The following is a 27,114-nucleotide window of genomic DNA, read 5'->3' as shown; positions in this document are numbered from 1 at the left end:
TTGAGAAGGTTCTTGCCCCTCTTCTTACTCATTCCCCCTTCCTACTCTCCAAGTCTGGAGCGGTAGGAAACTACATGGGGTTTAGGAATGAGGAAGGAGTTAGAAATAACACAAGGTAGGGATGAAAGAAGCCAACCAGAGCAGGAAGGGGAGAACCTGAAGACTTTAAACCAAATCCAGAATCTGGACTTACATAGGACTAGACATTTTGGTTTCTTTTTTCTTTTTCTTTTTCTTTTTTTTAAGAGACAGGGTCTGGCTATAGGTTGCACTCAGGCTGGAGGGCAGTGGCTATTCACAGGTGCGATCCCAATTATTAATCAGCACGGGAGCTTTGACCTGCTCTGTTTCCAACCTGGGCCAGTTCACCCCTCCTTAGGCAACCTGGTGGTCCTGCGCTGCCGGGAGGTCACTATATTGATGCTGAACTTAGTGTGGACACCTGATTGGCATAGCGCACTATAGCCCAGAACTCCTGGGCTCAAGTGATCCTCCTGCTTCAGACTGCCGAGTAGCTGGGTCTACAAGCCTGGGCACCACGCCCAGTGATATTTTGGTTTCTAAATTGAGACCTGTACATATTTTGGGACTTAAGGTAATTAGAAGGCTTTTACTTAAAAAGAATGACCAGAAATGGGGCACCTGGGTGGCTCAGTCACTTGAGCGTCTGACTCTTGATTTCGGTTCAGGTCACGACCTTAGGATCATGGGATCGCAGGCTCAAGCTCTGCATCAGGCTGGCACTGGGCATGGAGTCTGCTTGAGATTCTCTCTCCTTCTGTACCCACCCCCACTCATTTGCTCCCTGTCTCTCTTGAAAGACAAGGAAAGGAAAGAAAAGATAAGAAGAAAGAATGACCAGAAAAGTTATGGGCCTCCTCAGTTTAGTTCTGGGGCTCAGAGAAGAGCTAGTCCCAGCGAGCAAGCATAAAAAGATGGAGGTAAAACTGCTTTAAGATTATTTACCATGAGGACCCAAATAAATAAAATCATGAATGAAAGAGGAGAGATCACAACTAACACCAAAGAAATACAAACTATTGTAAGAACATTCTATGAGCAACCCTATGCCAACAAATTTGACAATCTGGAAGAAATGGATGCATTCCTAGAAACATATAAACTACCACAACTGAACCAGGAAGAAATAGAAAGCCTGAACAGACCGATAACCAGAAAGGATATTGAAACAGTCATTAAAAATCTCCAAACAAACAAAAGCCCAGGGCCAGATGGCTTCCTGGGGGAATTCTACCAAACATTTAAAGAAGAACTAATTCCTATTCTGAAACTGTTCCAAAAAACAGAAATGGAAGGAAAACTTCCAAACTCAAGGCCAGCATCACCTTGATCCCAAAACCAGACAAGGATCCCATCAAAAAGAGAGCTATAGACCAATATCCTTGATGAACACAGATGCGAAAATTCTCACCAAAATACTAGCCAATAGGATTCAACAGTACATTAAAAGGATTATTCACCACGACCAAGTGGGATTTATTCCAGGGCTGCAAGGTTCGTTCAACATCTGCAAATCAGTCAATGTGATACAACACATCAATAAAAGAAAGAACAAGAACCATATGATACTCTCAATAGATGCTGAAAAAGCATTTGACAAAGTACAGCATCCTTTCCTGATCAAAACTCTTCAAAGTGTAGGGATAGAGGGCACATACGTCAATATCATCAAAGCCATCTATGAAAAACCCACCGCAAATATCATTCTCAATGGAGAAAAACTAAAAGCTTTTCTGCTAAGGTCAGGAACACGGCAGGGATGTCCATTATCACCACTGCTGTTTAACATAGTACTAGAAGTCCTAGCCTCAGCAATCGACAACAAAAGGAAATTAAAGGCATCCAAATCGGCAAAGAAGAAGTCAAATTATCACTCTTCACAGATGATATGATACTATATGTGGAAAACCCGAAAGACTCCACTCCAAAACTGCTAGAACTTGTACAGGAATTCAGTAAAGTGTCAGGATATAAAATCAATGCACAGAAATCAGTTGCATTTCTCTACACCAACAACAAGACAGAAGAAAGAGAAATTAAGGAGTCTATCCCATTTACAATTGCACCCCAAACCATAAGATACCTAGGAATAAACCTAACCAAAGAGGCTAAGAATCTATACTCAGAAAACTATAAAGTACTCATGAAAGAAATTGAGGAAGACACAAAGAAATGGAAAAATGTTCCATGCTCCTGGATTGGAAGAATAAATATTGTGAAAATGTCTATGCTACCTAAAGCAATCTACACATTTAATGCAATTCCTATCAAAGTACCATCCATCTTTTTCAACGAATTGGAACAAATAATTCTAAAATTTATATGGAACCAGAAAAGACCTCAAATAGCCAAAGGGATATTGAAAAAGAAAGCCAACGTTGGTGGCATCACAATTCCGGACTTCAAGCTCTATTACAAAGCTGTCATCATCAAGACAGCATGATACTGGCACAAAAACAGACACATAGATCAATGGAACAGAATAGGGAGCCCAGAAATAGACCCTCAACTCTATGGTCAACTAATCTTTGACAAAGCAGGAAAGAATGTCCAATCGAAAAAAGACGGCCTCTTCAATAAATGGTGCTGGGAAAATTGGACAGCCACATGCAGAAAAATGAAATTGGACCACTTCCTTACACCACACAGAAAAATAGACTCAAAATGGATGAAGGACCTCAATGTGAGAAAGGAATCCATCAAAATCCTTGAGGAGAACACAGGCAGCAGCCTCTTCGACCTCAGCCGCAGCAACATCTTCCTAGGAACATCACCAAAGGCAAGGGAAGCAAGGGCAAAAATGAACTACTGGGATTTCATCAAGATCAAAAGCTTTTGCACAGCAAAGGAAATAGTTAACAAAATCAAAAGACAACTGACAGAATGGGAGAAGATATTTGCAAACGACATATCAGATAAAGGACTAGTGTCCAAAATCTATAAAGAACGTAGCAAACTCAACACCCAAAGAACAAATAATCCAGTCAAGAAATGGGCAGAGGATATGAACAGACATTTCTGCAAAGAAGACATCCAGATGGCCAAGAGACACATGAAAAAGTGCTCCATATCACTCGGCATCAGGGAAATACAAATCAAAACCACAATGCGATATCACCTCACACCAGTCAGAATGGCTAAAATCAACAAGTCAGGAAATGACAGATGCTGGCGAGGATGCGGAGAAAGGGGAACCCTCCTACACTGTTGGTGGGAATGCAAGCTGGTGCAGCCACTCTGGAAAACAGCATGGAGGTTCCTCAAAATGTTGAAAATAGAACTGCCCTATGACCCAGCAATTGCACTACTTGGTATTTACCCTAAAGATACGAATGTAGTGATCCGAAGGGGCACGTGCACCCGAATGTTTATAGCAGCAATGTCCACAATAGCCAAACTATGGAAAGAGCCTAGATGTCCATCAACAGATGAATGGATAAAGAAAGTGTGGTATATATACACAATGGAATACTATTGCAGCCATCAAAACAAATGAAATCTTGCCATTTGAGACAACATGGATGGAACTAGAGCGTATCATGCTTAGCGAAATAAGTCAAGCAGAGAAAGACAACTATCATATGATCTCCCTGATATGAGGAAGTGGTGATGCAACATGGGGGCTTAAGTGGGTAGGAGAAGAATCAATGAAACAAGATGGGATTGGGAGGGAGACAAACCATAAGTGACTCTTAATCTCACAAAACAAACTGAGGGTTGCTGGGGGGAGGGGGGTTGGGAGAAGGGGGGTGGGGTTATGGACATTGGGCTTTGGTGAGTGCTGTGAAGTGTGTAAACCTGGCGATTCACAGACCTGTACCCCTGGGGATAAAAATATATGTTTATAAAAAATAAAAAATTTTAAAAAAAGATTATATACCATATATTGTGTTTGTTCCATGTGATAGTTATAGCTTAACTTTTTTTCTTATTATAAAAGTAATACATGCATGTAGTAGATAGTGTGAATAATGAACAAATCAAAATGAGAACATAAAAAGTATTAATAATTTAACTAGGCAGAGACAACATTTGTTAACGCTTTGGTGTACATTACTTGATTTCCCTTCATACAAGTTTGTCTAGCGTAGCATATCATATGCTTTTTTGCATTGATAAATATTCATTTAACCAAACTGTTGAACAGCTCTATTTCTTAACATAACAGTTTGTGAGTAGTCAGAATATTCAATAAAAAGAGGAACAGGCCTGGTTTTGTGAAAGCAAACCTCTGACATTTATATAAACCACTTCATTTGACCAAAAAAAAAGGAAAAGAAAAAGAGAGAAAAAAAAAAAGAATTAACTGCCAGCCATAAAATACTAGTTTTGTTTGTTTCTAGTTTGCAAAAACCAAACAGAGGTGAGTAACCAGATATCCTTTATCAGGGAACATTAAGACAGTCTTGGTTGTCTAGAGAAGCGAGGCTGGGAAGATCTTAAATGTTTTGGCTTTGCCTTCCTTACCCAAAAAGGAATAAAGCAGGCTCAAGAATTTATGGTGCTGGGAACACATCCAAAACTTAAAAATAAAACTGAATTTATAAAGGTCTCTTTTAAAATTCTGCCACCACAAAGTAGGTACTTACTGGGCTATTAAGAATCATCAGGCACTGGTCAAAATGATGATGTTCCATGATTGAATGGCAGTAGAGCTGAGCAAGTGGGTGTTCACTTCTGAAACAGATTTTGTTGAAGAGAGAAAAACAGATTAAAAATTACCCATTTCCCCAACATGTCAGTGTATTAGTGTCTCCTTAATGCTGGTTAATGAAAAAAGAGGGTACTGCACACAATTAACCAAACTAACAATACTCTCTTCTTTCGCTGAGGAAGAGGTTGAATTAATCTCTGGGGAATACAGAGTCAAGTTGTTCTCAAATAATCAGTGTAATTAGTGCCAGTTCAGAGTATGAACAATTTCACTGATTTTAATATTGATAAAACAGTAGAAGGAATAAGGACAAGGGACTCATTCTTCTAAACATGAAAAAAATTTCTGAAATAATTGCACCAATTCTATTTTTCAATTTCAAAACTGCAATTAGTTTAAAATCTGAGACAAACGTCAAGGTCAGTGTTTCCTCTGAAAGAAGGCTGAAGGTCAGCGTCTTCACACGTGCCTCCATACCCAGAGAGAGTGGACTGAGATGGAATGATCAGGCGTGAGTGAGGAAAGGCACAGAAAAGGGGCAGAGTCGGCACACATCCCCCTTTGAAGGCAGGAAGGAGACAGATGAGTCAGAACAAGTGCCCTTTGTGGGATCCAGGTTATTTGAGTATAGGATATCCCACGAGCTCGTTCATTTGAACTTGGGGGAAAACTGTGGAGATCATGTGGCTGAGTGAAGGGAGTGGGAAGGACATTCTACTTAGTTCATTATATGTAACAGGGAGTCACAAATCAAGTTCTAAAGCATGACAAGCACCGTCCTCTGCCTCATATTTCTCATGACCCCTTCACATGTGAATATGAAGCGTAATTTTCACTATTTTTTTCTTTAAAAGAAGAAGTTAGAGTTCCTGCCCAGTCTCTCTTCCTAAAATTTATAGGACAGGGGTTTATGAATTGTAAAGTACAACACAAGTGTTAGATAATGCAGTGGGCCTGTTATTTCTTTATACTGCTATTTGAATCAATAATTTATGAATCATTTAATTTGAAGACAGAGAAGCTGCCCAACACTGAAGGAACGGGACACAGGAAGAAACTGAGTAGAGTCAGAGATGCTTAAGGGAAAACAGAAACAATAAAAGGGAATTGAAGGCAAGAGAACGGGCAACCTCCTCTGTTCCTGTTGTTTAATCTACCGCTGATACTGCTGACCCCAGACCTCCATTTTTTGTGCTGTTTTAACCTTTCCAAGTCAACTCCTGCCTGCTTGTCTTTGCTTCTTCCACATTTAGTGAGTTGTATGATGGACCAGACACTGTGCTTATCATCAGACAACAGGAAGACAATAGATGAAGTAAAATGAGCAGATTTATTAAAAAGAGAGAGAAAGAGATTTGCTGAAATCGAAACTGGAGATGACTGGAAGTTAGTTAGGAGACTACTGGGAAGCTAGCAGTCCCAGTTCTAGTAATGTTGGTATAAGACAGCCCAGACTCGGGTGATGGAATCCTGCATATTGAGAAGCAGAATTACCTGAAAACTGTTTAGGAGGTAATAGGAGTTGGCATGAATCCCAATGTGGGGACCCAGCAGGGATGTTCGTTGGGGGAAAGGATGCCTGCCAAGTGTCTGCCTTATCATTTACCGACAGAGGGAAAGAGGGAGAGAATGATCAGGGATGGGGCATGAAGGAGGGTAAGGTTTCTAGCCGAGGGTTGGATCTGTTGATTTTAAGGTGCCTGAGGTCTAGAAAGTACTTGGTCTGTAGTCGGGTCTGGGCTGGAGATGCAGACTTGGAACGCATCAGCCCACATAGGTAATAGTCCGCGTCCCATTCTGGATGGGCCGCTGCTGAGGACCGGAGGGCCCAGGGTAAACAGAATTATGGCCTCCCTTCTGTACGTTCTCTACTTTGGCCACAACCTTTTCTCACCATTCAGACCAGCTATGCTGAAGCCAGCTTCAACAGGGCAATTGCAGCCTTCCCCATTCCTTTCACTTCTAGAATATCTGCTTATTTTCATTTATGTAAGAAATCCAGGGACATATGGTATTAGTTTAATGTCCATTTTGTTCTGCCTGTTGTTTACTGTTTATACGTCTATTACCTTGTTAGACTGTAAACCTCTTGAACTTGGTCAGATCTGTTTTCCCTAATGATAATAATTAACATTTACTGAGAGCCTCGAACATGTCAGGCACTGTTGTACTAAGTAGTTTATATTTAATTTTTATTTAATATGGGACATTTCCGTTCTCCACATCCAAATCCTCAGCCCATGTCTGACTCCAGCCCCTGGTGCAGCATTGAGTTTCATGTGAGATTTAACAGACCCCCTGCAGGGGTTGATTAGGAGAAGCTCTGCCTTCTAGAAGGTTCGTGGCCACCCCACCATGAGTCCCTCTTGACTCTGCCCGAAGCTCTCTGCCCTCACAGCTGGTGTCCACGGGAACTCTCGTGTGGCACCCCCACGTGTTGAGCCTAGGGGATGGAAGAGTTAAGGTCCATAGAGGTCATTTTTGACCAATGGGGCACGGGAGCTTGTGGACGGCTGCCCCTCTCTGCTCTGTCCCTATCCATATAAACAGTTCTGGGTCTCATTTCCTAAGACTTCTCCAAAGCACCTGGCAGGACGGAGCTCCAGCTTCCTGGATGGGTGGACGGCTGGTAGCTCATCCTTCCCTTGGCTTCTCCTTCCCTGTTTCCCACCCGCCAGCCTGCGTTCCTGCTCCCTGGGGACCACATATACAAATAAGCTGTGTGCACACCAGCGTTCATGTCAGGCTGTGCCCTCCCGGCGGGACCCAGGCCTAGACCTCTCTAAAATGGGCATTTTAGCATTTATTTTTTAGACAACCAAGAGATCGGAGGGATTATCTAACTTGTTCAAGGTCAATATAAATGGCCAAACTGGGATTCGAACACATCCCCTCACCACGTCACGCTGGCCCAGGACCCCACAAGCACTTTGCATACAGCAGCTGCTCACTGACCTAGTTAGAAGCCAGACCAGAAATGCAATTACGAGGCCGCAATGCAAACAAGTTTAAAATGCTGAGCGCACATCACATTTTTAGACAATGCAGAAAGGACTGTTTCATATTAGAAAAACTTCTCAGGGTGTGGGAGAGATGAATGTAAATTATGTGTGTTTGTCTTTACTTACGTTCTAAAAATAAGGATTTATGAATCAATAAAAGGGTGACAAATGCCCCAAGTTTCCTGTTTATAAAAATATTCATGGACACCCCTGTATTCTACATCCCATTGCTTTCCACTCTTTCAAATACAAGGCTGTGCTTCTTTCTGTGAGATCCTGTCAGAGGGACCTGTGTAAGCCCCCACCGCCACCGAATGTTATGCCCCCACTGAAGGCAGTGAGCAGTACGGACTGGACACCCTCCCACGTTTTCCTCTTGTCCTGCAGTCGTCTGTCCATCTCTGAGAGCAGTGTTAGGATGTCAGTGTCCAAATCAGAATGATGTTCTAGAAATAGAAAGCCTCAGAAATCAATAGAAAGTGTAAGCTCTGTGAGAAAAACAATGCCTGCTGCCCTAGGATTCCTTTTTATAGACTCTTTACACGCACTGCTTCTGCTTCTCGTCCAGGTGGATGGCTCTGAGCTTGGATCTCTTCACTGATCTTGGTAAGCCCTGTCAGCCCCACCGAGTTCTTTACTTCCCACATTCTCTCCAAATCATCACTGCTGTATTTGAGCGGCTGGGGGTCATTTTACCTTCACATTCTCTGTGATCACATTAGATGCCACAGATGTTCAAGCTTATGACTCGTTGGGTCTTTTGACCCGCGTTCTTTGACTACCTTGACCCCACGTATAGTTTCTGTTCACGTCAATGATACGTACGCCCTTCTTTGTTCTACAGCTGTGAGGTGCTGCCAGATGCACTATTTCTGCTGTGGCCTGCTCCATGTCCCACCATGGGACGAAGCAAGATCCTGAATTCAAATGTATGTCCTTAATAGTATCCCCATTTGAAAATGCTAAGATTAGGGCACCTGGGTGACCCAGCTGGTTAAGTGTCTGCCTTTGGCTCCAGTCATGATCTCAGGGTCCCGGGATCGAGTCTCATGTCAGGATCCCCGCTCAGCTGGGAGTCTGCTTCTCCATCTGTCTCCGCCCCAGCCCTTGCTTGTGCTCTGGTGCTCTCTCTTACTCTCTTTCTCTCAAATAAATAAATAATATCCTTACAAAAAAGAAAGAAAGTGCTAAAAGCTGGAGAGTATCTACTCTGTGCTGGGTACTGTTCCAAGTCCTTTACATTTATTTATACTCCTTAATCCTTGTTAAAACAAAACAAACTGCAAGACAGATACTGTCATTATTCCATTGCACAGAGAAGGAAATAGAGAGAGGGATATTAAATGACTCACTCAAGGTCAGATGGAGTCAGTGTTTGCTTTTGCACCCAGGCGTCTGGCTTGAGCCAGCCTTTAACCACGGTAACCATCATAGCCACTGCGGGGTAGTCTAAGGACTAACTGAACTCATGTATATAAAGGACTAAAGAGTTCCCAGTGCCACATGGTAAGGGCCATAATAAGTGTTAACTTCTATTATTATGATTATTATTAGATAGTGACATTAGGACTCCTTGAACTAGCAGTTCTTGCAATATTGAGAGACTCTATTCTCTCAAGCCCTCCACCCTAATAGGGAACAATCTCATTTCCGGCTAATAGAAATTCTACCCAGCTGAACTTCACAAAGGGTGATTCCTGTGCTGTCTGCCCTGGTGAGGCCCTCGGAGCCCGCTGGCCATCTACTGTCCGCATGCGGGCCTGGACTCCAGCTCACTGCCATTCCTCTGCTAGAGTCAGGAAGACCAGGGCACAGACCCAGGACGCAGACATGGTCTGATTATGGTTACCAGGAAACTCTTTTATTCTGGTTTTACAGAAATTTGGCAAAAAAGAAAAAACCCATTCCTTTAATCATTTTACCTCTTCTAAGTACCACACTATTTATTATTTTCTCCTCATTGCTAACACTCCTCCCCCTTCTGCCCTTCTCGTCCCTTCCTCCCTAAGTACACACACATGCACACACTTCCCAGTTCCTCCATTTTCATCAATGGCTCCATCGCTGTTCCAGTTTCTTGGGTCACGAGTCATGATTTCCCCCTTCCTTCATGCATATTAGCATCTGTTTTGTAGTAAATGGAAAAACACTTTTTCCTCATCTCTTCCTCCCTGTAGCCAGTATGTGAGAGGCACCATGTACGCAGCAGCTGTTCCAGCCTCTGGGCTGAACTCCGTGCTCCCAATTATTACCTACTGCACCTTGTGTCTGATGTTCAGTCATCCTTCCTTCCTCAGCAAGGTTCTTATGACTCACTGCAATGGCTCCTGGTATCTTCACTCTACCACAGCTCGAGCTTGCTGCTTAGTTTTATAGCTCTCCCTCCAAGGGGCCGCTACCTTCTACTTGTTCATGCTCTGAGTCTCCGTCCTGGTCAGTGGAGCCTTTGGACTCTGCACTGGGCCAGCCATTGCTGTTCCCTGAGAAGCCTACCCACCTCCAAGTGTTTCTGGGCTATCTTCATTCCCTCTCCTCTCCAAATCCTACCCACATTTCAGGATCCACTTTGTCTCACTTGGTCCTTTGACTGGAGAGGGACTGCATGGGTCTTGACCCATCTCCTCTGCCGAATGCTTACAAGTCCACATTACAAAGCACCTCAGCACTTACTGGGTATTTTTCTTATATTGAGCACCACCATTTCATGAAACTTTGAAAATTACTTAATTACAGGAACCACATTTTATACTTCATAGCTCTCTTTCTGCCTCACAAAGTGCTGGGCCCTAGTAATTGCCCATTAGCAGGCTGCCTAAAAGGTAGGACACTTTCACTTATTCTTTTATAAAATAGCAAACTCGAATCTAACCAAATAAATGCATCCACAACAGTCTTCTTATACTGACTACCGGCCTAATGCAAGAGGATTTCAACATGAGCCGAGGGTCACGCTGTGCTTTCTCTAGTAGGTGTCTGTGACGTTCTGTCCTCATTACTGCCTGTTTTTAAAATAACAATTTAATATCTATCAGAAACCACTCTCGGTTTTACCCACCCAAATGGGAGAAGAAAGCACAGCAGTGAACTCTTCCTCCAAATATTTCAGTGGCACACTTGTGGCTCTCTTCACAATGACAGTTTTCCTAATCAAGGAAGCCATCAAAGGACCAAATAATGGATCAAAACATGGTTTCCTATATATCTTACTTCAAATTAATTTTCTGAAAAGATGTTCAAGAAGAATGAATGACAGGAGAAGTTCAGTTTCTAACTTCAGTACGACATGAGTGCTTTCCATCTTTTTGATATATTAGTTTCAGTTCTGTGCCTTCTCTGACTGTAATGGTTTTCTTCATGTAGTGTTTGGTACTGACGAGACTGGACATGGTACCCCTTTTTACAAGTTAGCTCTATAAGGGAATGTTTATGGTACTGGTTATGAAAATCCTCCTGAAGTATTACTCGTTTACCACTAAGGAAAGAAAAAAAAAGCAATATCCCTGGAAAATTCTTGGTTTCCTCTACTCAAACCACAGAGATGTAGGAAGAAATAAAAATCTCTGAAACTCCTTTAGCTTTTTTTCTTAAAGTTATTCTGACTTGGTGGAAGTCTGCTTTGTGGGGTGTGTGGAGGCAAGATTCTCCAGTCTCTGAATTTTTCCCAGGACTTTTTTTTTTTTTTAAGAGAAGATGACGTTTCTCCAGATGTTTTTCCGGGTAATTATTTTTAAATAAACAAAGGAAAAAATAGCTGAGTGTTTTTTTCACTCTAAAGCAGGGCAACATGCATCTTAAAGCCAACCAGAAACTAATAATATTACGTTCAGCTTTGAGGTATGGAGGCAATATACACCACTGTCTTGGATCTTCTGGCTGTGTTTGACCCACAATAACATCTTTCCATGTCGTTTTTCCTTTTTGTAATTACTCCCGTGTCAACATGAGGCTCAGGAGCACGATCGCATGGCAGAGCACATAGGACAAAGGACATGGCATCCAGCCTGTTCTCCAAAACGTTTCCTCCTTAAGTTCAGATCTTAAAGAGGAAAGAGCCAGTCTCTGACAGTTGGGCAAGAGCTTGCCATCTTTTCCCATCAAAGGTCAGCAGAGGACACGGTGGCCGCATCACTACAATTCTTGTTATATGAAGTTTTCCGTTTATTTAGATAAAGGGAATGTGACTCGAGAGCTCTCTGAAATTCCCTCGAGATATCAGACATCTGGAACTTCCTTAAGGGGTCTCCCCATTTGCTGCCTCACTTGCATACCTAAAGAAATGCTCAGTAGTAAGAGATGTTGCCATTAAGATGTAGGCTTCTCAACTATGTTGCTATGAGTAAATAAACATGTCCCAGTGGCTCAAAAATCTAAGTGATGTCACCTTTATCATCTCATTTGTCATTGCAAATGTTACTTAAGGATGGCCCAGGAGGGAGGAGCCTGAAATGCTTCTCTCCAGTTAGTATCTGCTATGAAAAGCAGCCAAAAAGCAGGCTTTTGATGTTGACAGGACCATCACTAGCATCTGTTGCTAAGAATTAACACTTAAATACACAAGGTGCATTCCACCCGCTATCAATACATGTTAGCTCTTAAAACTCACATCAACCCTATGAGGTAGGTAAGCTATTATCGCCATCATATAGACCGGGAAATTGAAGCACCGAGAAATCAGCTCCATTGCCCAAGGTCACACGGGAAACATGTGGCATAGTGAGGGTCTGCATCCTGTCTGACTGCAGGCCCCAAATTGTCTTCTCTAAGACCAACAGCCCCCTTCTATTGGGTGCTCACTAAGTACTCAGGATTGAGCTAAGCACTTTTTAGATATCATCTTCTCTATTTCAGGGTAAAATTCTATCGTTTTTGAACTGGTCTTAATATATTGTTTCCTAATGAAGCTCTTAAGCTGGGTATACATAAACCAAAGCAACACTCTTGGTAATTATCTCGTGAAAGATGATTCTCAACACAATATTTTTTTGAATTTCAGGCCAGAAATGTTACCAACACAATATTGGATTTAGCTTTTCTTTTTTCCCATTTCACTTAAGTAAAACCAGAGTATGTTATGGGGCCTCAATCAATTGAAATCTGGTACCATCAAATTTTGCTGTGGTTTTACTTTAAAAAAGACGGCCCTAGGGGCGCCTGTGTGGCTCAGTCGGTTAAGTGTCTGCCTTCAGTTCAGGTCCTGATCTCATGGGTCCAGGGATGCGCACCGCCCCCCCACCCAGCTGGGCTCCCGGCTCAGTGGGGAGTCCGCTTCTCCCTCTCCCTCTGCTCCTCCTCACTGCTTGTGCTCTCTCTCACGTGCTCATGCTTTCTCCCCCAAATAAGTAAGTAAGTAAGTAATTAAATAAATAAAAAAAGACAGCCCTCCGATTTAATAGAAACATTTTCTTCTTTAGCTGGGGAAAAGGCGCCTTACCGCTGGATGTAAGAGTTATTCACACCCCGGTGGTCCAAGTCGTGGCTGAGAGCCGCGATGAGCAGCGCAAGGATCTCCAGGTCAGTCAGCTTGCTCTGCTCCACCGGAGATGTCCGCGGAAAGAAAGAGAAAGACCACTTGGTGAGTTTCATTATTCTACCTCTGTTCACAAATCACGTGCTTGTTTTTCCGGGTGCTTTCCGCACTTAGGGTCACAAAGGACTCGGCCTAGAATCCTATTCTGCAGGGAATTTAGCGGTACTTTGTCTTCAGAAGGGGATTATTATAAACCTCATTTATGCACACAAAAAGGGGAAGTGCCTCAAGCAATCGATCATCAGTCCACCTACGGTAAAATAGCATTAACTCTTCATTCTCTACATCTATGTGGAATCATTAAAATAAACTTTAACTAATTGCTGTCTGCCTTCCAGCTGCCTGCGGATTCTGCTGCGCTTGCTCTGCTGGTAACTGCTGGATCCTCAAGGAACAGAGACAATGTGAATATTAAGCAAAATAATACATAAAAAAGAGGACTAGAAATGAAAAATCTGGCCTTAAAAGGTTGCACAATATGTTGCAAAGCCAAATAGAGGTTATTTTGGTAATATCTGTCATCTGTATTATTTATCCTGCTGGTCTCCTTCATCAGTAAAAAAACAAAGTCGAATTCATTATCAGCTCCACTTTGCTGGAAACTCTCAACACTCTATATAGTATGTTTATAAGATTAGACAAAATCATCATTTTGTTATTCTTCATAAAAAGCACGGATAGTCTTCAGCTGTATAATCCTGATGACCTTTCCACAGTCCAAAATAAGTAGATCCTATTTTTTTAAATAAATGTTTGCTATGGCAGGGAAATACTACCATGGTATTTCATATGGCTTCTTAGACAACAACTCCTTCTTCTAGCTCTAGCCAGTTAAAATGTGCTCCCTATGGAAAGAGAGTCAGAGAATAACATTTTTAGAAATTACTTAAAAAAAAAAAAAGAAAAAAGCATGGAAGCTCTGAATGAAAATCAGTTATTTGATGGATGCCTGGAATCACTTACCTAGAAGAACTATTCAAGTCCCAATGAAGTTAGAACCTAAGACAGAGCTATGGATAAAATATGGCCTGGAAAGGAACGAATTACTTGAACGCTTTCTGCGTTGATCTTCCTTGTACACAGTCTCTGGTCAATGTAGATGATATTAAAACCCTTTCCGTGAGATGCGACTTAACAAAATTTAACTGAGTGCTCCAGAGAAAATGTGATAGAGAACATTGGAATTTGCTATGAAGCCACTTGAGTGGTTCTGCAGGAATTCTACTATGGAGCAGGTTGAATGGGAACACAAGAAATTTGATACTTTTTCTTATAGAAGAAAATTCTTCTGGAGAAAATATTTGCCCAAAGACTATTAAATTTAACATGAAGTTATTTTAAAGGTTTTTAAAAATAGGCCTTTATGTACTACCTATAGAAGAAAATTAATAACTAAGTATTTTGCCATGCTAGTCTTCTTCAACTGACAAGATGTCATTTATTTTGTAAGTGGCAACAAATATTATTCCAGTCATCGTTACTGATTGCACACTAAAAAAAGAAAGAATCTGCTGTAGATTTTACTACCAAAGCAAGAAGTCTTAAATATAAGAACGGCTCTAAAAAGTACCTGAATCTTGCCTGCTTTTAGAGCAGCAAACATGCACTGAGCTGTATTAAAGGCGTGTCTCCAATTATGATAGGCAACATTCTTCCGATAATTCTTCTTAACACTTAAAATCCACCTGCAAAGAACCTTTAGGAAACAAAGCATAAGTAGTAAAAATACTTGCTAATATCACACGTTTACTATGTTCCAGGCACTGCACAAAGACTTCACCGCTAACCCTCAGGATTCTGGGGGAGGCACTACTACTCAGATAATTTCACAGATGAGGAAATGAACATTCAGAGTGGTAACTCGCCCAAGGTCACGATGCTTGTAAAGGGAGGGGTTAAAATTCAAACTTGAATAGTCTGACTTCAGAGCCCACCATGTTGACCACCATGCTAACTAAACAAGATGTAAAATATAAGAGAGCCCTAAGGAAGGTATTTTTTGCATAGGTAGGGAGGGCACTGACTAGCTTTTTAAAAGATATCGTGTTCATGTGCCAGCAGGAGAATCCAAATAGATAACTATGTATGGATTCACTTTTAGAGAGTCATGGAAATAGTGGCTCTCAAGTTCTTCTCACGTTCCTGGTTTTTCGTTCTTTAAAGGTATTGGGTGGAAGGCTGTGCAGATGGGTTGGGGGCTGAGACACAAAGCACATGGCCAAGCACAGAATAGAGCTCCCAAGTCCTGAGACAATCAGCAGGTCTTTTGTCCCTTTTAAACTATGTTTAAGTATTCAGGCAGAGTTACTGCTTGGTTACCAAGAAGTAATTTTTAAAAATATATATGCAAAATAAAGCCCTGGGGTCCCCGTGAAAAAGATTTATTTTAAAAGATGGGAAAAAAGACAGACTTCAGAAAAATCTCAAAAGCTGGGTTTAATTCAATTTCTGAGTAGTGTATTCAACAAAATCCCCAGAGACTCTTGGGCCCTAAGCATGGTTATTTTTTGTTTGTGTTAGCATCAGAGTCTGTCTCTCTTCAATTCTGAATGATTTACTATACTTTGGGGGATCTGTAAAAATAAATATGTGCTTCTTCCTACGTATATCACTGGAGATACTTCAAACACAAAGAGCATTGCCCTGGGGTATGGAAAAAGTACCAGGCAAAAGAACGTTGCTCTAACAATATGCAACACAGAATGACTGGCTGCAGAAGCAGGCCAAAAACAAGGTTCCTTCTTTGTTGGTAGAAATTGCTTATACAGGATTTGGTGGAAAATGAGTGCTTTCATAACCCTCTTTTTCTTTTTCGGTCTTTTTGTTCCTGTTCTATAACGCAGTTCACAGGGAGTTCTGATAACAAGCAACTAGAATGTCCCCTAGTTCTTGCAGCTCCAAGTCACCTAACTCAGCAGAGGATTTCTGTGTGCCTAAGACTGGCGTCCGTTAATCCCAAGTCCACTGCAGTTTCTTTCATCATGACCATTTCTGAACAAAACCAGCTAGAAGATGATAGTTCCCTCTTATTGGCAGAATTTAAGTAAGGGCTCTGAACTTGCTTTGATGTGCTTAGAAACTATAAAGTGTTATAGAAAATTGCTGGTGATGAATTAAAGAATCAAGGAAAGTAAGCAGGAAAACCCAAGAATTTAACCTATGAATATCTCTTTACTAATCATAAATCTGTAGATATAATTAAATGGGCACATATATCATATAATGTTAAATAAAATGACTCTTTGAAATACTAATTCCTGATGGACTATTCTATTATGCTTCTAATAACATGGACCTAAGAGGACTAGGTGATCCAAAGGATACAGTAGTTAGGAACTAAATTTAAGTACAGTTTTGGATTCTATTATCAGGATAATCTTTTAAAAACATGGGTTTTTTGAGTACAGTTGACACACAATGTTACATTAGTTTCAGGTCACAATGTAGCAGTTCAACTTCTCTATACATCGTGCTGTGCTCACCACAAGTGTAACTTCTGTCTGTCACCATACAACCTTATTACAATATCACTATGTTTCCAATGCTGTGCCGCTTTACTCCTGTGACCATGCCATAAGTAGAAGCCTGTATCTCCTAGTCTTCTTCATCCATCTTGACCACCCCCCCCAACCAACCTCCTCCTCTCTGGTAACGACCAGTTTCTTCTGTGTATTTATAGGTCTATCAGGATGTTAACAGCATTTAGGAAAATTACGGTCAGATCTCCTCAGTGCTTGGTGGATATGTTTGGCATATTTAAATCCACAATACAGTCTTCTGTACAGGATTACTGAATGATTAGGCACCAGGTGGGTTATGCTAGGGAGCATGCTCAACCCACTGATCAATCTCCAACAATGACAAAGTCTTCCTATGTCCTGAGGGGCAGACTCGAGATGCTCTGGGAGAAAGAGAAGAACCAGAAAACAGCTCAGTTTCTGTCCTCAGGAATCTCAATCAGGAATGATGTGTAAGATGGAAGGTGGAAATAAGCATAGCACATGCAGATTTGTTCAAGTAGAGTCAAGAGTCTGTTTCAGAAGTCAGCTGGAGCAATGGCTGCCATGTTTGTAGGAGAGTAACTCAAAATTTGGAAGACAAAAAGGGACATAAAGATTTGACAGATCTTTCAGTAAGAAAGATTCTTTGTCAGGGCAGCTTCATGATGCCAACATCCTCTCCAGCAATAACATTTTAATTTTATCACCCTTAAATTACACTGAGTATTATCTCAAATAAACACAACAGGAGAGTAACTAGGGCAGGAAGGCCAATCAGAATGACTGTGGTATTCAAATTGATGTTGGCCAGAATCAGATAGCAGTTACTCAAAAAAAAAAAAAAAAAAAAAAAAGGGAGAGTAAATGAATGAGACATTGAAGAAAAATACCTGCCAATGAACAAAAATTCAAGAAAAGGTAAGAATAAAGATTGCTAAAGAATTCTGAGTGACCGGGGCACCTGGGAGGCTTCGTCAGTTAAGCGGCGTCTGCGTTGGGCTCAGGGCTCCCTGCTCAGCGGGGAATCTGCTTCTTCCTCTCCTCTCTCCCTCCCCGCTTGCATGCACTCTCTCTCAAATAAACAAATCATTAAAAAAAAAAAAAAGAATTCTGATTGACTATCATCATATCCAATACTCACACGCGATCTGAAAACACAAGTTTTTAAGAAATAAGAAATCAACTTCTAAAAACTTCATAAATAAGTATAAGGATCAGATTGCTTTGTTCTGACTGGGCCCTTTCAACACATCACTGCCAGTTTAACGTATGGGAAATCTCAGAACGGAAAGGGATTTGAAATGCTGTCTTGCTTTTTAAGGTCATGTAACTAGCAAGAAGCAGAACTGAGTTTCACATTTAGAACTGGCTCTAAGTGAGGTCTTTAGTCCATTAATAGAAAAGGCTTTTAAAAAGGAACCCTACAGCCTCCCGTAGAGAAATCTATGGGGTGATACAATAAGAAGCAAAAACATCACGGGAGACAGGAACACATGTGTGTACGCCACATACAGTCACATTGTGGGTACACGTGTCGTTCTCACAAGACTGCCACCGGGGAAGTCACACCATTATCCCAAGTAACAGATTGTGAAACGGAGACCGTAACGGAGACCGTGAGAGAGTAATTGCTTAAAGAAATAAGAGTGAATGACCGGTAGAGCTAGAACTCATAATCCATCATTTTTCTACTCTTCTCATGTTATCTGAATTTCAAACAGGGGCAATAACCACTGAAAAGTGTTCCTGAGAGCTTCCTGAAATGATCACATAATATGATGTCCCTCCATCAACATAAAGAGTGGATATTATGAGTCCAGAGATGGTTATTCTTTGTTTTCACCCAAGAGTCACGCCAACTTTGGCTACATTTAAGAAAGAATACCCCAAGAATTCCATCCATGGCTCTGTGTTCACCTAGCGGCATGAGGCCTTCCTTTTCATTCCCAGCTGTGAGGCTTTTGAGAGCAAGGACAATTCTCTGCTGAAATGAAGACTTAGCATGGTGCTGGGTACACTGTATACATTAATAAGGCTTCATTTTATGAATCTGTGGATTGCAAAATAGTCGAGACCTTCAAGGTATTTACATTTCCAGACAGGACATCTGTATAAGACTAGAAATCTGACGGACCTGAAAAAAAATTAACTTTCAAGGCAAATTATTACATTTTCTTCCCCAAACAACCCTTTCTCTTCTCCCTTATTCTTTGATGCTATACACATAGCTATCCCCTGGTATCTCCAGATGGGTATTAGAAGATACTGATTGAAGTCCTGTTGTTTTCTGAGAGGTGACTAAAGTAATTGGCAGGGGTTAAAATCAGTTTTCATACCCCTCCCAACATGGGTAATCCCTGTTCAAACCACAGGCTTGGCCTCACATCAAGTGCCTGGAGTCCCTCATTTCCAAAGGAGTTCACTGTGTTTTGGTCCTTCTCTGAACCATACCGTGTTATCATAACCTCTGGGATCGGATCAGGTTACTTCCCTGTTTACAACTCCTCAGTGACTCACCATTGTTTTCAGGATAAAATCCACATTCCTCTGACTAGCTCATAGGGATATATATGACCCCCCCCCACCCACCCACCCCCGGCCGCAGCCCCAGCCCCACTCGCTCCTCCTGCCTTTGCTCTCCCTGTTCTTCAACTAGGTGCTTGACAAATAGTAAGAAACCAGTAAATGTCGTTTTCTTTAAAAATCTCAGGTAGGCATTAGGTGACAGTGTATTGATTAATTCTCTCTCTCTCTCTCTCTCTCACACACACACACACACACACACACACACACGCTGTCTCTCTCTCTCTCTCCTCCAAAGGACATGACTGTATTCTTACCTCATGTTTCATCTGGAAGTTCTGCACAAGGTTGAGGTCAGTGAACATCCGAATTGTGCACAGTGCCGTTTCTAGGTCAGACAGCTCAAAGTCACTGAAGCTGAAGTCAGTAATTTTAAGTGTCTGAGCAGATGGTACCACAGCGGCCTTAGGTAAGACAAGAACAAAATGAAGTGGAACTGTTAATTTTTTAAAGCAGCAGTGATTCACAAAGTTTTCTCACTTTACTATAGGGAAATAGCAGAGGTTTTTAAGAAATAACCTTATTTTAAACTTTTTCTTTTTAAAGTATACCCTAGAAATCTTTGGATAAAAGAGCTACTTTTATTTTTTGTTTTGTTTTGTTTTAAAATGAGTCACTTGGGGGTAACAAATATGGTTCCAGGTAGGTTATGTGGAGGAGAGAGGGTGGCTGCCCGGAGGTTGTACCTAGAACAGTAAGCAGAACTAAGGACTCCAAGGATCTGGCCCCTTCATACCTCCCCCCAGTCTCAGTCATTCAACAGATAGTTATGGAGGAATTATTCTGGCCTTAACCTAGTACTATGAGCTGGGGATCAGGTAGGGAGCAAGACAGTGATAATGTTCTAAGTATTTTCTGATTAATTGGCAAGACAATCTTACTCAGCAGATACTCTAGCTCTATTTTTCAGGTACAGAAGCTTAAGCACAAGGAGGCTAGCTGCCTTACCCAGAATGGCTCTGCTGGTTAATCCAGGCAGACTATCCTACTTTCAGATCTGACACAATCTCTACTGTGGAGATGAACAGAACCCACTTCACTCAAGCCTGATCATAAGACTCACCCAGGGTGCCCATAAAAAAAAAAGCAAAAAAAACAAAAACAAAAACAAAAAAAACTCATTGATTCTGATTCAGTAAATCTGGGATGGGTCTTGAGAAGTCAGTTTTTATTTTCTGGAGGGGAAACTCTTTTTTAATTAATACCTTTGGTTTTGAATTGATAATCATTTAATTGTAGTAAACACCTGCAATTTCTTCAAATATACCTCTTTTCATCATTGTTCATTTGTACCTCCAGCTTCTCCTACAAAGCACCTGCTCCCTTCAACTGAACTGATGGACTCCTTTAAGGCACAGCTCGCATCCAAAGAAAAGTTAATTGCCCTTCAGTGCAGACCCCACTTTGGGAATATCTGTTTAATTTCAGGAAGTTCATTGTCATATAATTTCCTGTTTATCTGTCTCCTCAGTCCCCTGGGACCTATAGGCAGGACTGTATCTTACACATCCCTGTATCAATCCATCAAGAATACCGATGGATACAGTTGTGTTAACTGCTAACATGAAGATTTATTAAATGCGCAAGAGGGGAAAATCTTATTCCCTTCACTTATCGTGAGTCATAAGTTCCAGTTTTAAGGTCCCAAAACCACCAAGGAGGGTGAAGCTCATGAACCTGAGTTGGAAAACTAGCAGACCTGGTGAGTGCATTCCAATCTGTTATACTATTTAAAAACTGGGAGATTTCAACAAGAACAACAAAAAATGGATTTCTGGCTTCTGAGAAGTCAGGCCACTCTGAGCCCCAATTCTCATGAAGCAACACTGGCCAAGGCCAAGGCCAAGGTGCCTGCCTCTCTTGGATAGCCCAGAGGTGTCAGGCTTCTCTCTTTGATTTCCTGCCGGCCTGGTGGGCATCAGAACTTGCAGGAACCCCCACCCCCCAACCCTCTTGACCATTTTCCCTGCCAGCCCTTTAACTGCTTTAGCCAGATTGGGCTGCGATTCACCTGATGAAGAGGCTTTAAGTTGGTGCCAGGCAGAGGGAAGACAAATTAGGAAATCTGAACCCGGCTCCTTCCTTTTAATGTCTTTTCCTTGATTCCCTCCAAACCCCTGTTTTCCTAGGAGTGTCTAGGATATCACTACTCGGCTTTTCCTCCATTGTTTCCAAAGCAAAAAGGCCAAAGTAGTAAAATCTTACTGAGCAATGCACAGCTTTCCCGTACCAATCTCAGGGCACTTGCCCATTCTCCTGCTCTCCTGACCTTCACATGGTACTTACATATATCGGACTCGTTTAAACTTTAATGTCACCCTTTTCATAGTCCAGACTAAGACTCTTTTCCCAAGCCCAACATTCACGAGAAAATATGCATTCTCTTGAGATAGTTCCACAGGCTACTGCGTGGGCTGACATGGGGAAATGAGGAGGATTTAACATGTTGAGATAAAGGGCTCCATTGTTTACAGCAGCCTCAGAGAGGAGAGCCCTCAACTGCTGGGCAAGTCGGCAGTGCGGAGGTGGGAATGAGCCCACCTTGTAACTCAAAGCAGATTGCAGCTGCTTCCCAAAACGGGCTGTGCTCCACAAGAGAACAGATGTGTTTTTTTTGTTGTTGTTGTTGTTTTTTTTTCTTAGGGCATCATTATTCTTACAGAAGTTGTCTTTTGTTCCTTCCACAAAGAATATTCTAGATGCTATGGGATACAGACAGCCAACACAGCTTGCCCCTCTCTCCTTGACCCTCGAATTCCCAACCTCTCTACGGAGAGAAAGCAGTCTTGTCTTGGGCGTGTTCAGTCACCCCACACCACGACTCAGCCTCTCCGGAGCAGACCCTGGTGGGGATATGCAAATGTTTGCCTTGGGAACCTTGTGCTCAGTGATACAGAGGTTCAGCATTTTCAGAACTGATTGCTAGCCAGCCGTGAGCATGTTGGAAGTCACTTACAGCCCTTGTAAACTGTCTCTTTGACCACTGCGGGGCAATTCAACTTTCTATGTGTCTTGAAATGGCTTGGGATAAAGGTGATTTTAAATAAAACTTACTGCCTGTAATTCTTACCATTTCATAAAGCAAGAGGAAATTCTTCATTTAAGTCACCTTTTAATGACCCTTTATTTCTAATTCTTCGACCCCTTTACACCATTTTTGCAAAATTTCTTAAAACACAACCGATTCCGGAAGTGAAATTCATTAAGGGTGAAACTAAGCCTATCTTTGGGAGTAAGCCTGGACTAGGCTAAATGAAGCAGTATTCAGAGTTTTTAAAATATTTTAATTTCTTATTGTTCTTAACTCAGAAGCAGTTGTTCTGAATGCCATCTGATAAGGAGCTAAATATTAAAGTGATCACAATTAGCTAGATTAACTACCACATTTACAGTTCAGCATTAAACAATGATCATAAAAGAACAATTTTAAAGCAAAGTGAAACACATGGAAAAAATGTATATTTGCGGGACACCTGAGTAGCTCAGTCATTTAAGGGGACAACTCTTGACTTTGGCTCAGCTCATAATCTCAGGGTCATGAGATTGAGCCCCACGTTGGGCTCTGCACTCAGTGAGGTGTCTGCTTGCCCCTCTCTCTCCCCTTAAGCCTCTCCCTGCTGCTCTATCAAATAAATGAATAAAATCATTAAAAAAAGGTATGTTTGCTATTAAGGGTTCTAGTCCCAGGGTTCCACTGACTTCATTCAACCTCAACAAGACATTCAGCCTCTCTGTTTTCTCATGTAAAATGAGAGAGTTGGGTTAAAGTGTCTCCGAGGTTTAATATTCTGAATTTACACTCTATTTATCTCTCCGGCCAGAGGACTCCAGCATCTCTTATTGCCTCCTCACTGTGGAACGAAGTGACCACCCTGTAGGTGGCATCTGAATCTTCCCAGTGACTTCCCTGTACAGGGCTCCATCTCCTGTCTGGGACCCTCTCCTCAGTTAAGGGAAATGGGTGGGTACACCTTAGCTGTTACGTTATGTTGTGTCTTTCATGCTTGATTCCACATTCATGTCACTGTCAGGCCTCCTCACACATGAGAGAAGAGATTGTCCACAACTCCTGACTAAATAAGGGCCACAACCTCCGCGTGCGTGTAGAGGATTAGACAGGGTAGCATCTCAACCTGCTGCAAGAATGCTCTAAATGAAAATTTGAGTTTCCTGAAATTGCCATTTGTATTTTTGTGGGGAAGGGTAAGGGAGGAGGCCTAAAGTTTTGCCATTTGTTTTTTAGGTTAATTAATACTCTTTCTCACTTCCAATCCTCTTTAACCATTTTTCCTCCTTAAAACGCACCACCCTCCCCAAGTTTTCATAAGCTAGTTCATCTCTCATCTTTCCCAGCTGCACCAGGGAAACACTCACCAGTGTGTCTCTTTGGTAGATATTATACCAAGATTCCATTAGCATCTATTTCAACCTTCTGCTAGTGAGCCTTCATTTTCTGAAGAGTCTAGAAGACTCAAAAATAAAATTTCTGTGACTCCCTTGCAGCTAGGGTTCCAGACTGATTCTGGTTTCATCAGTGAGGTACAGACATGCTTTGTTTCGCTGTGCTTTGCAGATGTTGTATTTTGAACCAACTGAAGATTTATGGTAACCCTGCATCAAGAAGTCTGTCAGTACTATTTTCCACTAGCATTTGCTCACTTTGTGTCTCTACGTCACATTGTGGTAATTTTCACAATATGTTAAACTTTTCATTATCATTAATTACATTTGTTATGGTGATCCGTGATAAGGGATCTTTGATGTAACTACTGTAATTGTTTTGGGGCACCATGAACGTGCCCATATAAGACGGTAAACCTAACCGGTAAATGCTGTGTATGTCCTGCTGCTCCACTGACCCGCTGTTCCACCATCTCTCCCTCTTCTTGGGCCTCCCTATTCTCGGAGACAATAGAATAGTGAAATTAGGCCAATCAATAATCCTGCAATGACCTCTAAGTGTTCGAATGAAGGAAGAGTCGCACGTTTCTCACTTTATAAATCAAAAGGTAGAAATGATCGATCTTAGTGAGGAAGGCATGTCAAAAGCCAAGGTCAGCCAAAAGCCAGGCCTCGTGCTCTAGTTGGCCAAGTTGTGAATGCAAAGGAGGAAATTAAAGGTGCTACTCCAGTGAACACGCACATGATAAGAAAGCAAAGTAGCCTTATTGTTGATACGGAGAAAGTTGCAGTGGTCTGGAGAGAAGATCAAAGCAGCCACAACATTCCATTAAGCTAAAGCCTAATCCAGAGCAAGGCCCTCACTCTATTCAATTCTATGAGGGCTGAGAGAGGAAGCTAAAGAAAAGTTTGAAGCCAGCAGAGGTCGATTCGTAAGGTTTAAGGAAAAGACGCCGTCTCTGTGACATAAAAGTACAGGATGAAGCAGCAAGGGCTGACAGAGAAGCTACAACAAACCATCCAGAAGATCTAGCTCAGATCATCCATGAAGGTGGCTACACCAAACTACAGATTTTCAATGTAGATGAAGCATATCCTATTGGAAGAAGTGCCCGGTAGGACTTCTGTAGCTAGAGAAAAGTCATTTGCATATATCTCCCTCCATTCAGTAGGTTGCCCTTTTGTTTTGGTTTCCTTTGCTACGTAAAACCTTTCTCCTTTGATATAGTCTCATTTGTTTATTTTTGCTTTTGTTGCCCTTGCCTGAGGAGACAGATCCAAAAAAAAAAAAGAAAAAAAAAATTACTGGGACTGATGTCAAAGAGTTTACTGCTTATGCTTTCTTTCAAGAATTCTGTGGTTTCCACTGTTACATTTTGAGTTTATTTTTGTATACGGTGTATGAAAGTGGTCCAGTTTCATTCTTTCCCATGTATCTGTCCAATTTCCTCAACACCATTTATTGAAGAGGCTGTCTTTTCACCACTGTATATTCTTACCTCCTTTGTGGAAGATTAATTGACCATATAAGCATGGGTTTATTTCTGGCCTCTCTTTTCAGCTGCATTGGTCTGTGTGTCTGTTTTGTGCCAGTACCATAGTGTTATGATTACTTAGCATTGTAGTATAGTTTGAAAAAAGGGAGTGTGATTCCTCCAGCTTTGGTCTTCCTTCTCAAGATCACTTTGGTTACTTGGAGTCTTTTGTGGTCCTGTGCAAATTTCAGAATTAGTCGTTTGAGTTCTGTGAAAAATGCTCTTGATATTTTGATAGGGATTGCAACGAATCTACAAATTGCTTTGGGAAATATGGACATTTTAATAATATTAATTCCTCGAATCCATAAGCACAGGTTGATTTTTCCATTTATTTGTGTCTTTACTTTTTTTCATCAAGGTTTTACAGTTTTCAGAGAACAAGTCTTTTATGTCTTTGGTTAAATTTATTCCTAGGTAGTTATTCTTTTTGATATAATTGCAAATGGGATTGTTTTCTTAATTTCTTTCTAGTACTTTGTTATTAATGTACAGAAATGCCACAGATTCCTGTATATTAATTTTGTATCCTGTGACTCACTGAATTCATTTATTAGTTTTTTGATGGAGTTTTTAGACTTTTCCCTATATAGTATCAAGCCATCTGCAAATAGTGAGTTGTACTTTTTCCTTTCCAATTTGGATGCCTTTTATTTATTTATTTTTTTGCTTGATTCTCTGGCTAGGACTTAGAATACTATGTTTAATACAAATGGCATGAGTGGGCATCCTGTCTTATTTCTAATTTTAGAGAAAAACTTCTCAACTTTTCCATATTGAATATGATGTTTGCTATGGGTTTGTTATACATGGTCTTTATTATGTTGAGGTATGTTCCTTTTATACTCACTCTGTTGAGAGTTTTTAATCATAAGTGCATGTTAAATTTTGTTAAATGCTTTTTTTCACATCTATTGAGATGACCACATGATTTTTACCATTCATTTTATTAATGTGGTATATCACATTGATTTGCAGATACTGAATCACCCTTGTATCTCTGGAATAATCCCACTTGATCATGGTGATCCTTTTAATGTACTGGTGCATTTGGATTCTAATATTTGTTAAGAATTTCTGCATCTATGTTTATCAGCAATATTGGCCTATAATTTTCTTTTTTTGTGGTGTCTTTGCCTGGTTTTGGTATCATGGTAATGCTGGCCTCATAGAATGATTTTTGAAGCATTTCTTTGCCCTCTTTTTTTGGGGGGGGTTAATAATTTGAGAAAGGTAGATATTAACTCTTCTTTAAATATTTGGTAGAATTCACTTGTGAAGCCATCTGGTCCTGACTTTGTTTATTGGGAGTTTTTAAAAATTACTGATTAAATTTCATCACTAGGAATTGTTCTGTTCGGATTTTCTATTTCTTTGTTGTTGGGGGTCTTAGAAAATTGTTTTTTCTAAGAACTGACCCAATTTTCACTTAACCAACTGATCCACCCAGGCGCCCCAAGTTCCTTTGTGTTTCTGTAGCATCTGTTATAACTTCTCTTTTACTTCTAATTTTATTTCTAATGTTCATATCTATTTGAGCCTTCTGGTTTTATTCTTTTTTTTCCCCCCTCCCTCAAGATGAGTATGGTTACAGGTTTATCTATTTTGTCTTTTCAAAGAATCAGTTCTTCATTTCTTTGATGTTTTCTATTGGATTTTTAGTCTATTTCATTTGTTTCTACTCTGATCCTTGTTATTTCCTTCATTCTATCAACTTTGGGCTTTGTTTGTTCTTTTTCTAGTTCCTTTAGACATAAAGTTAGATTATTTTTTGAACTTTATCTTCTTTCTTGAGGTAGGCCTATATGCTTTAACTTTTCCTCATAGACTTGTTTTTGCTCTGTCCCATATATTTTGGAACACTGTATTTCCATTTTCATTTGTCTCTAGG

General features: G+C 41.0%; 1 protein-coding gene and 1 long non-coding RNA gene across 4 annotated transcripts in view; one reads left to right on the top strand and one right to left on the bottom strand.

The window, feature by feature from the left end:
* LOC309862946 overlaps positions 1-14,761 on the top strand; it is an 87,307-nt gene extending 72,546 nt beyond the window's left edge. The window contains exons 6-7 of the long non-coding RNA XR_014310809.1: positions 13,089-13,249; positions 13,543-14,761. This is a non-coding gene — a long non-coding RNA (uncharacterized lncRNA). The remainder of the gene's footprint in view (positions 1-13,088; positions 13,250-13,542) is intronic.
* PDE5A (phosphodiesterase 5A) overlaps positions 1-27,114 on the bottom strand; it is a 152,637-nt gene that overhangs the window by 20,241 nt on the left and 105,282 nt on the right. For all 3 annotated transcript variants that reach the window (XM_082727377.1, XM_082727379.1, XM_082727378.1), the window contains exons 12-15: positions 19,545-19,691; positions 14,775-14,900; positions 13,109-13,203; positions 4,611-4,698 (exon numbers count right to left, since the gene is read on the bottom strand). In XM_082727377.1, coding sequence (XP_082583503.1) covers positions 4,611-4,698; positions 13,109-13,203; positions 14,775-14,900; positions 19,545-19,691 — 456 coding nt within the window. The remainder of the gene's footprint in view (positions 1-4,610; positions 4,699-13,108; positions 13,204-14,774; positions 14,901-19,544; positions 19,692-27,114) is intronic.

The sequence above is a fragment of the Mustela nivalis genome (genome assembly GCF_964662115.1).
Source record: "Mustela nivalis genome assembly, chromosome: 4".
In the NCBI taxonomy this organism is placed as follows: Eukaryota; Metazoa; Chordata; class Mammalia; order Carnivora; family Mustelidae; genus Mustela; species Mustela nivalis.
The sequence above is the reverse complement of the archived record's forward strand: the minus strand, read 5'-3'. Positions and strand labels throughout refer to the sequence as shown.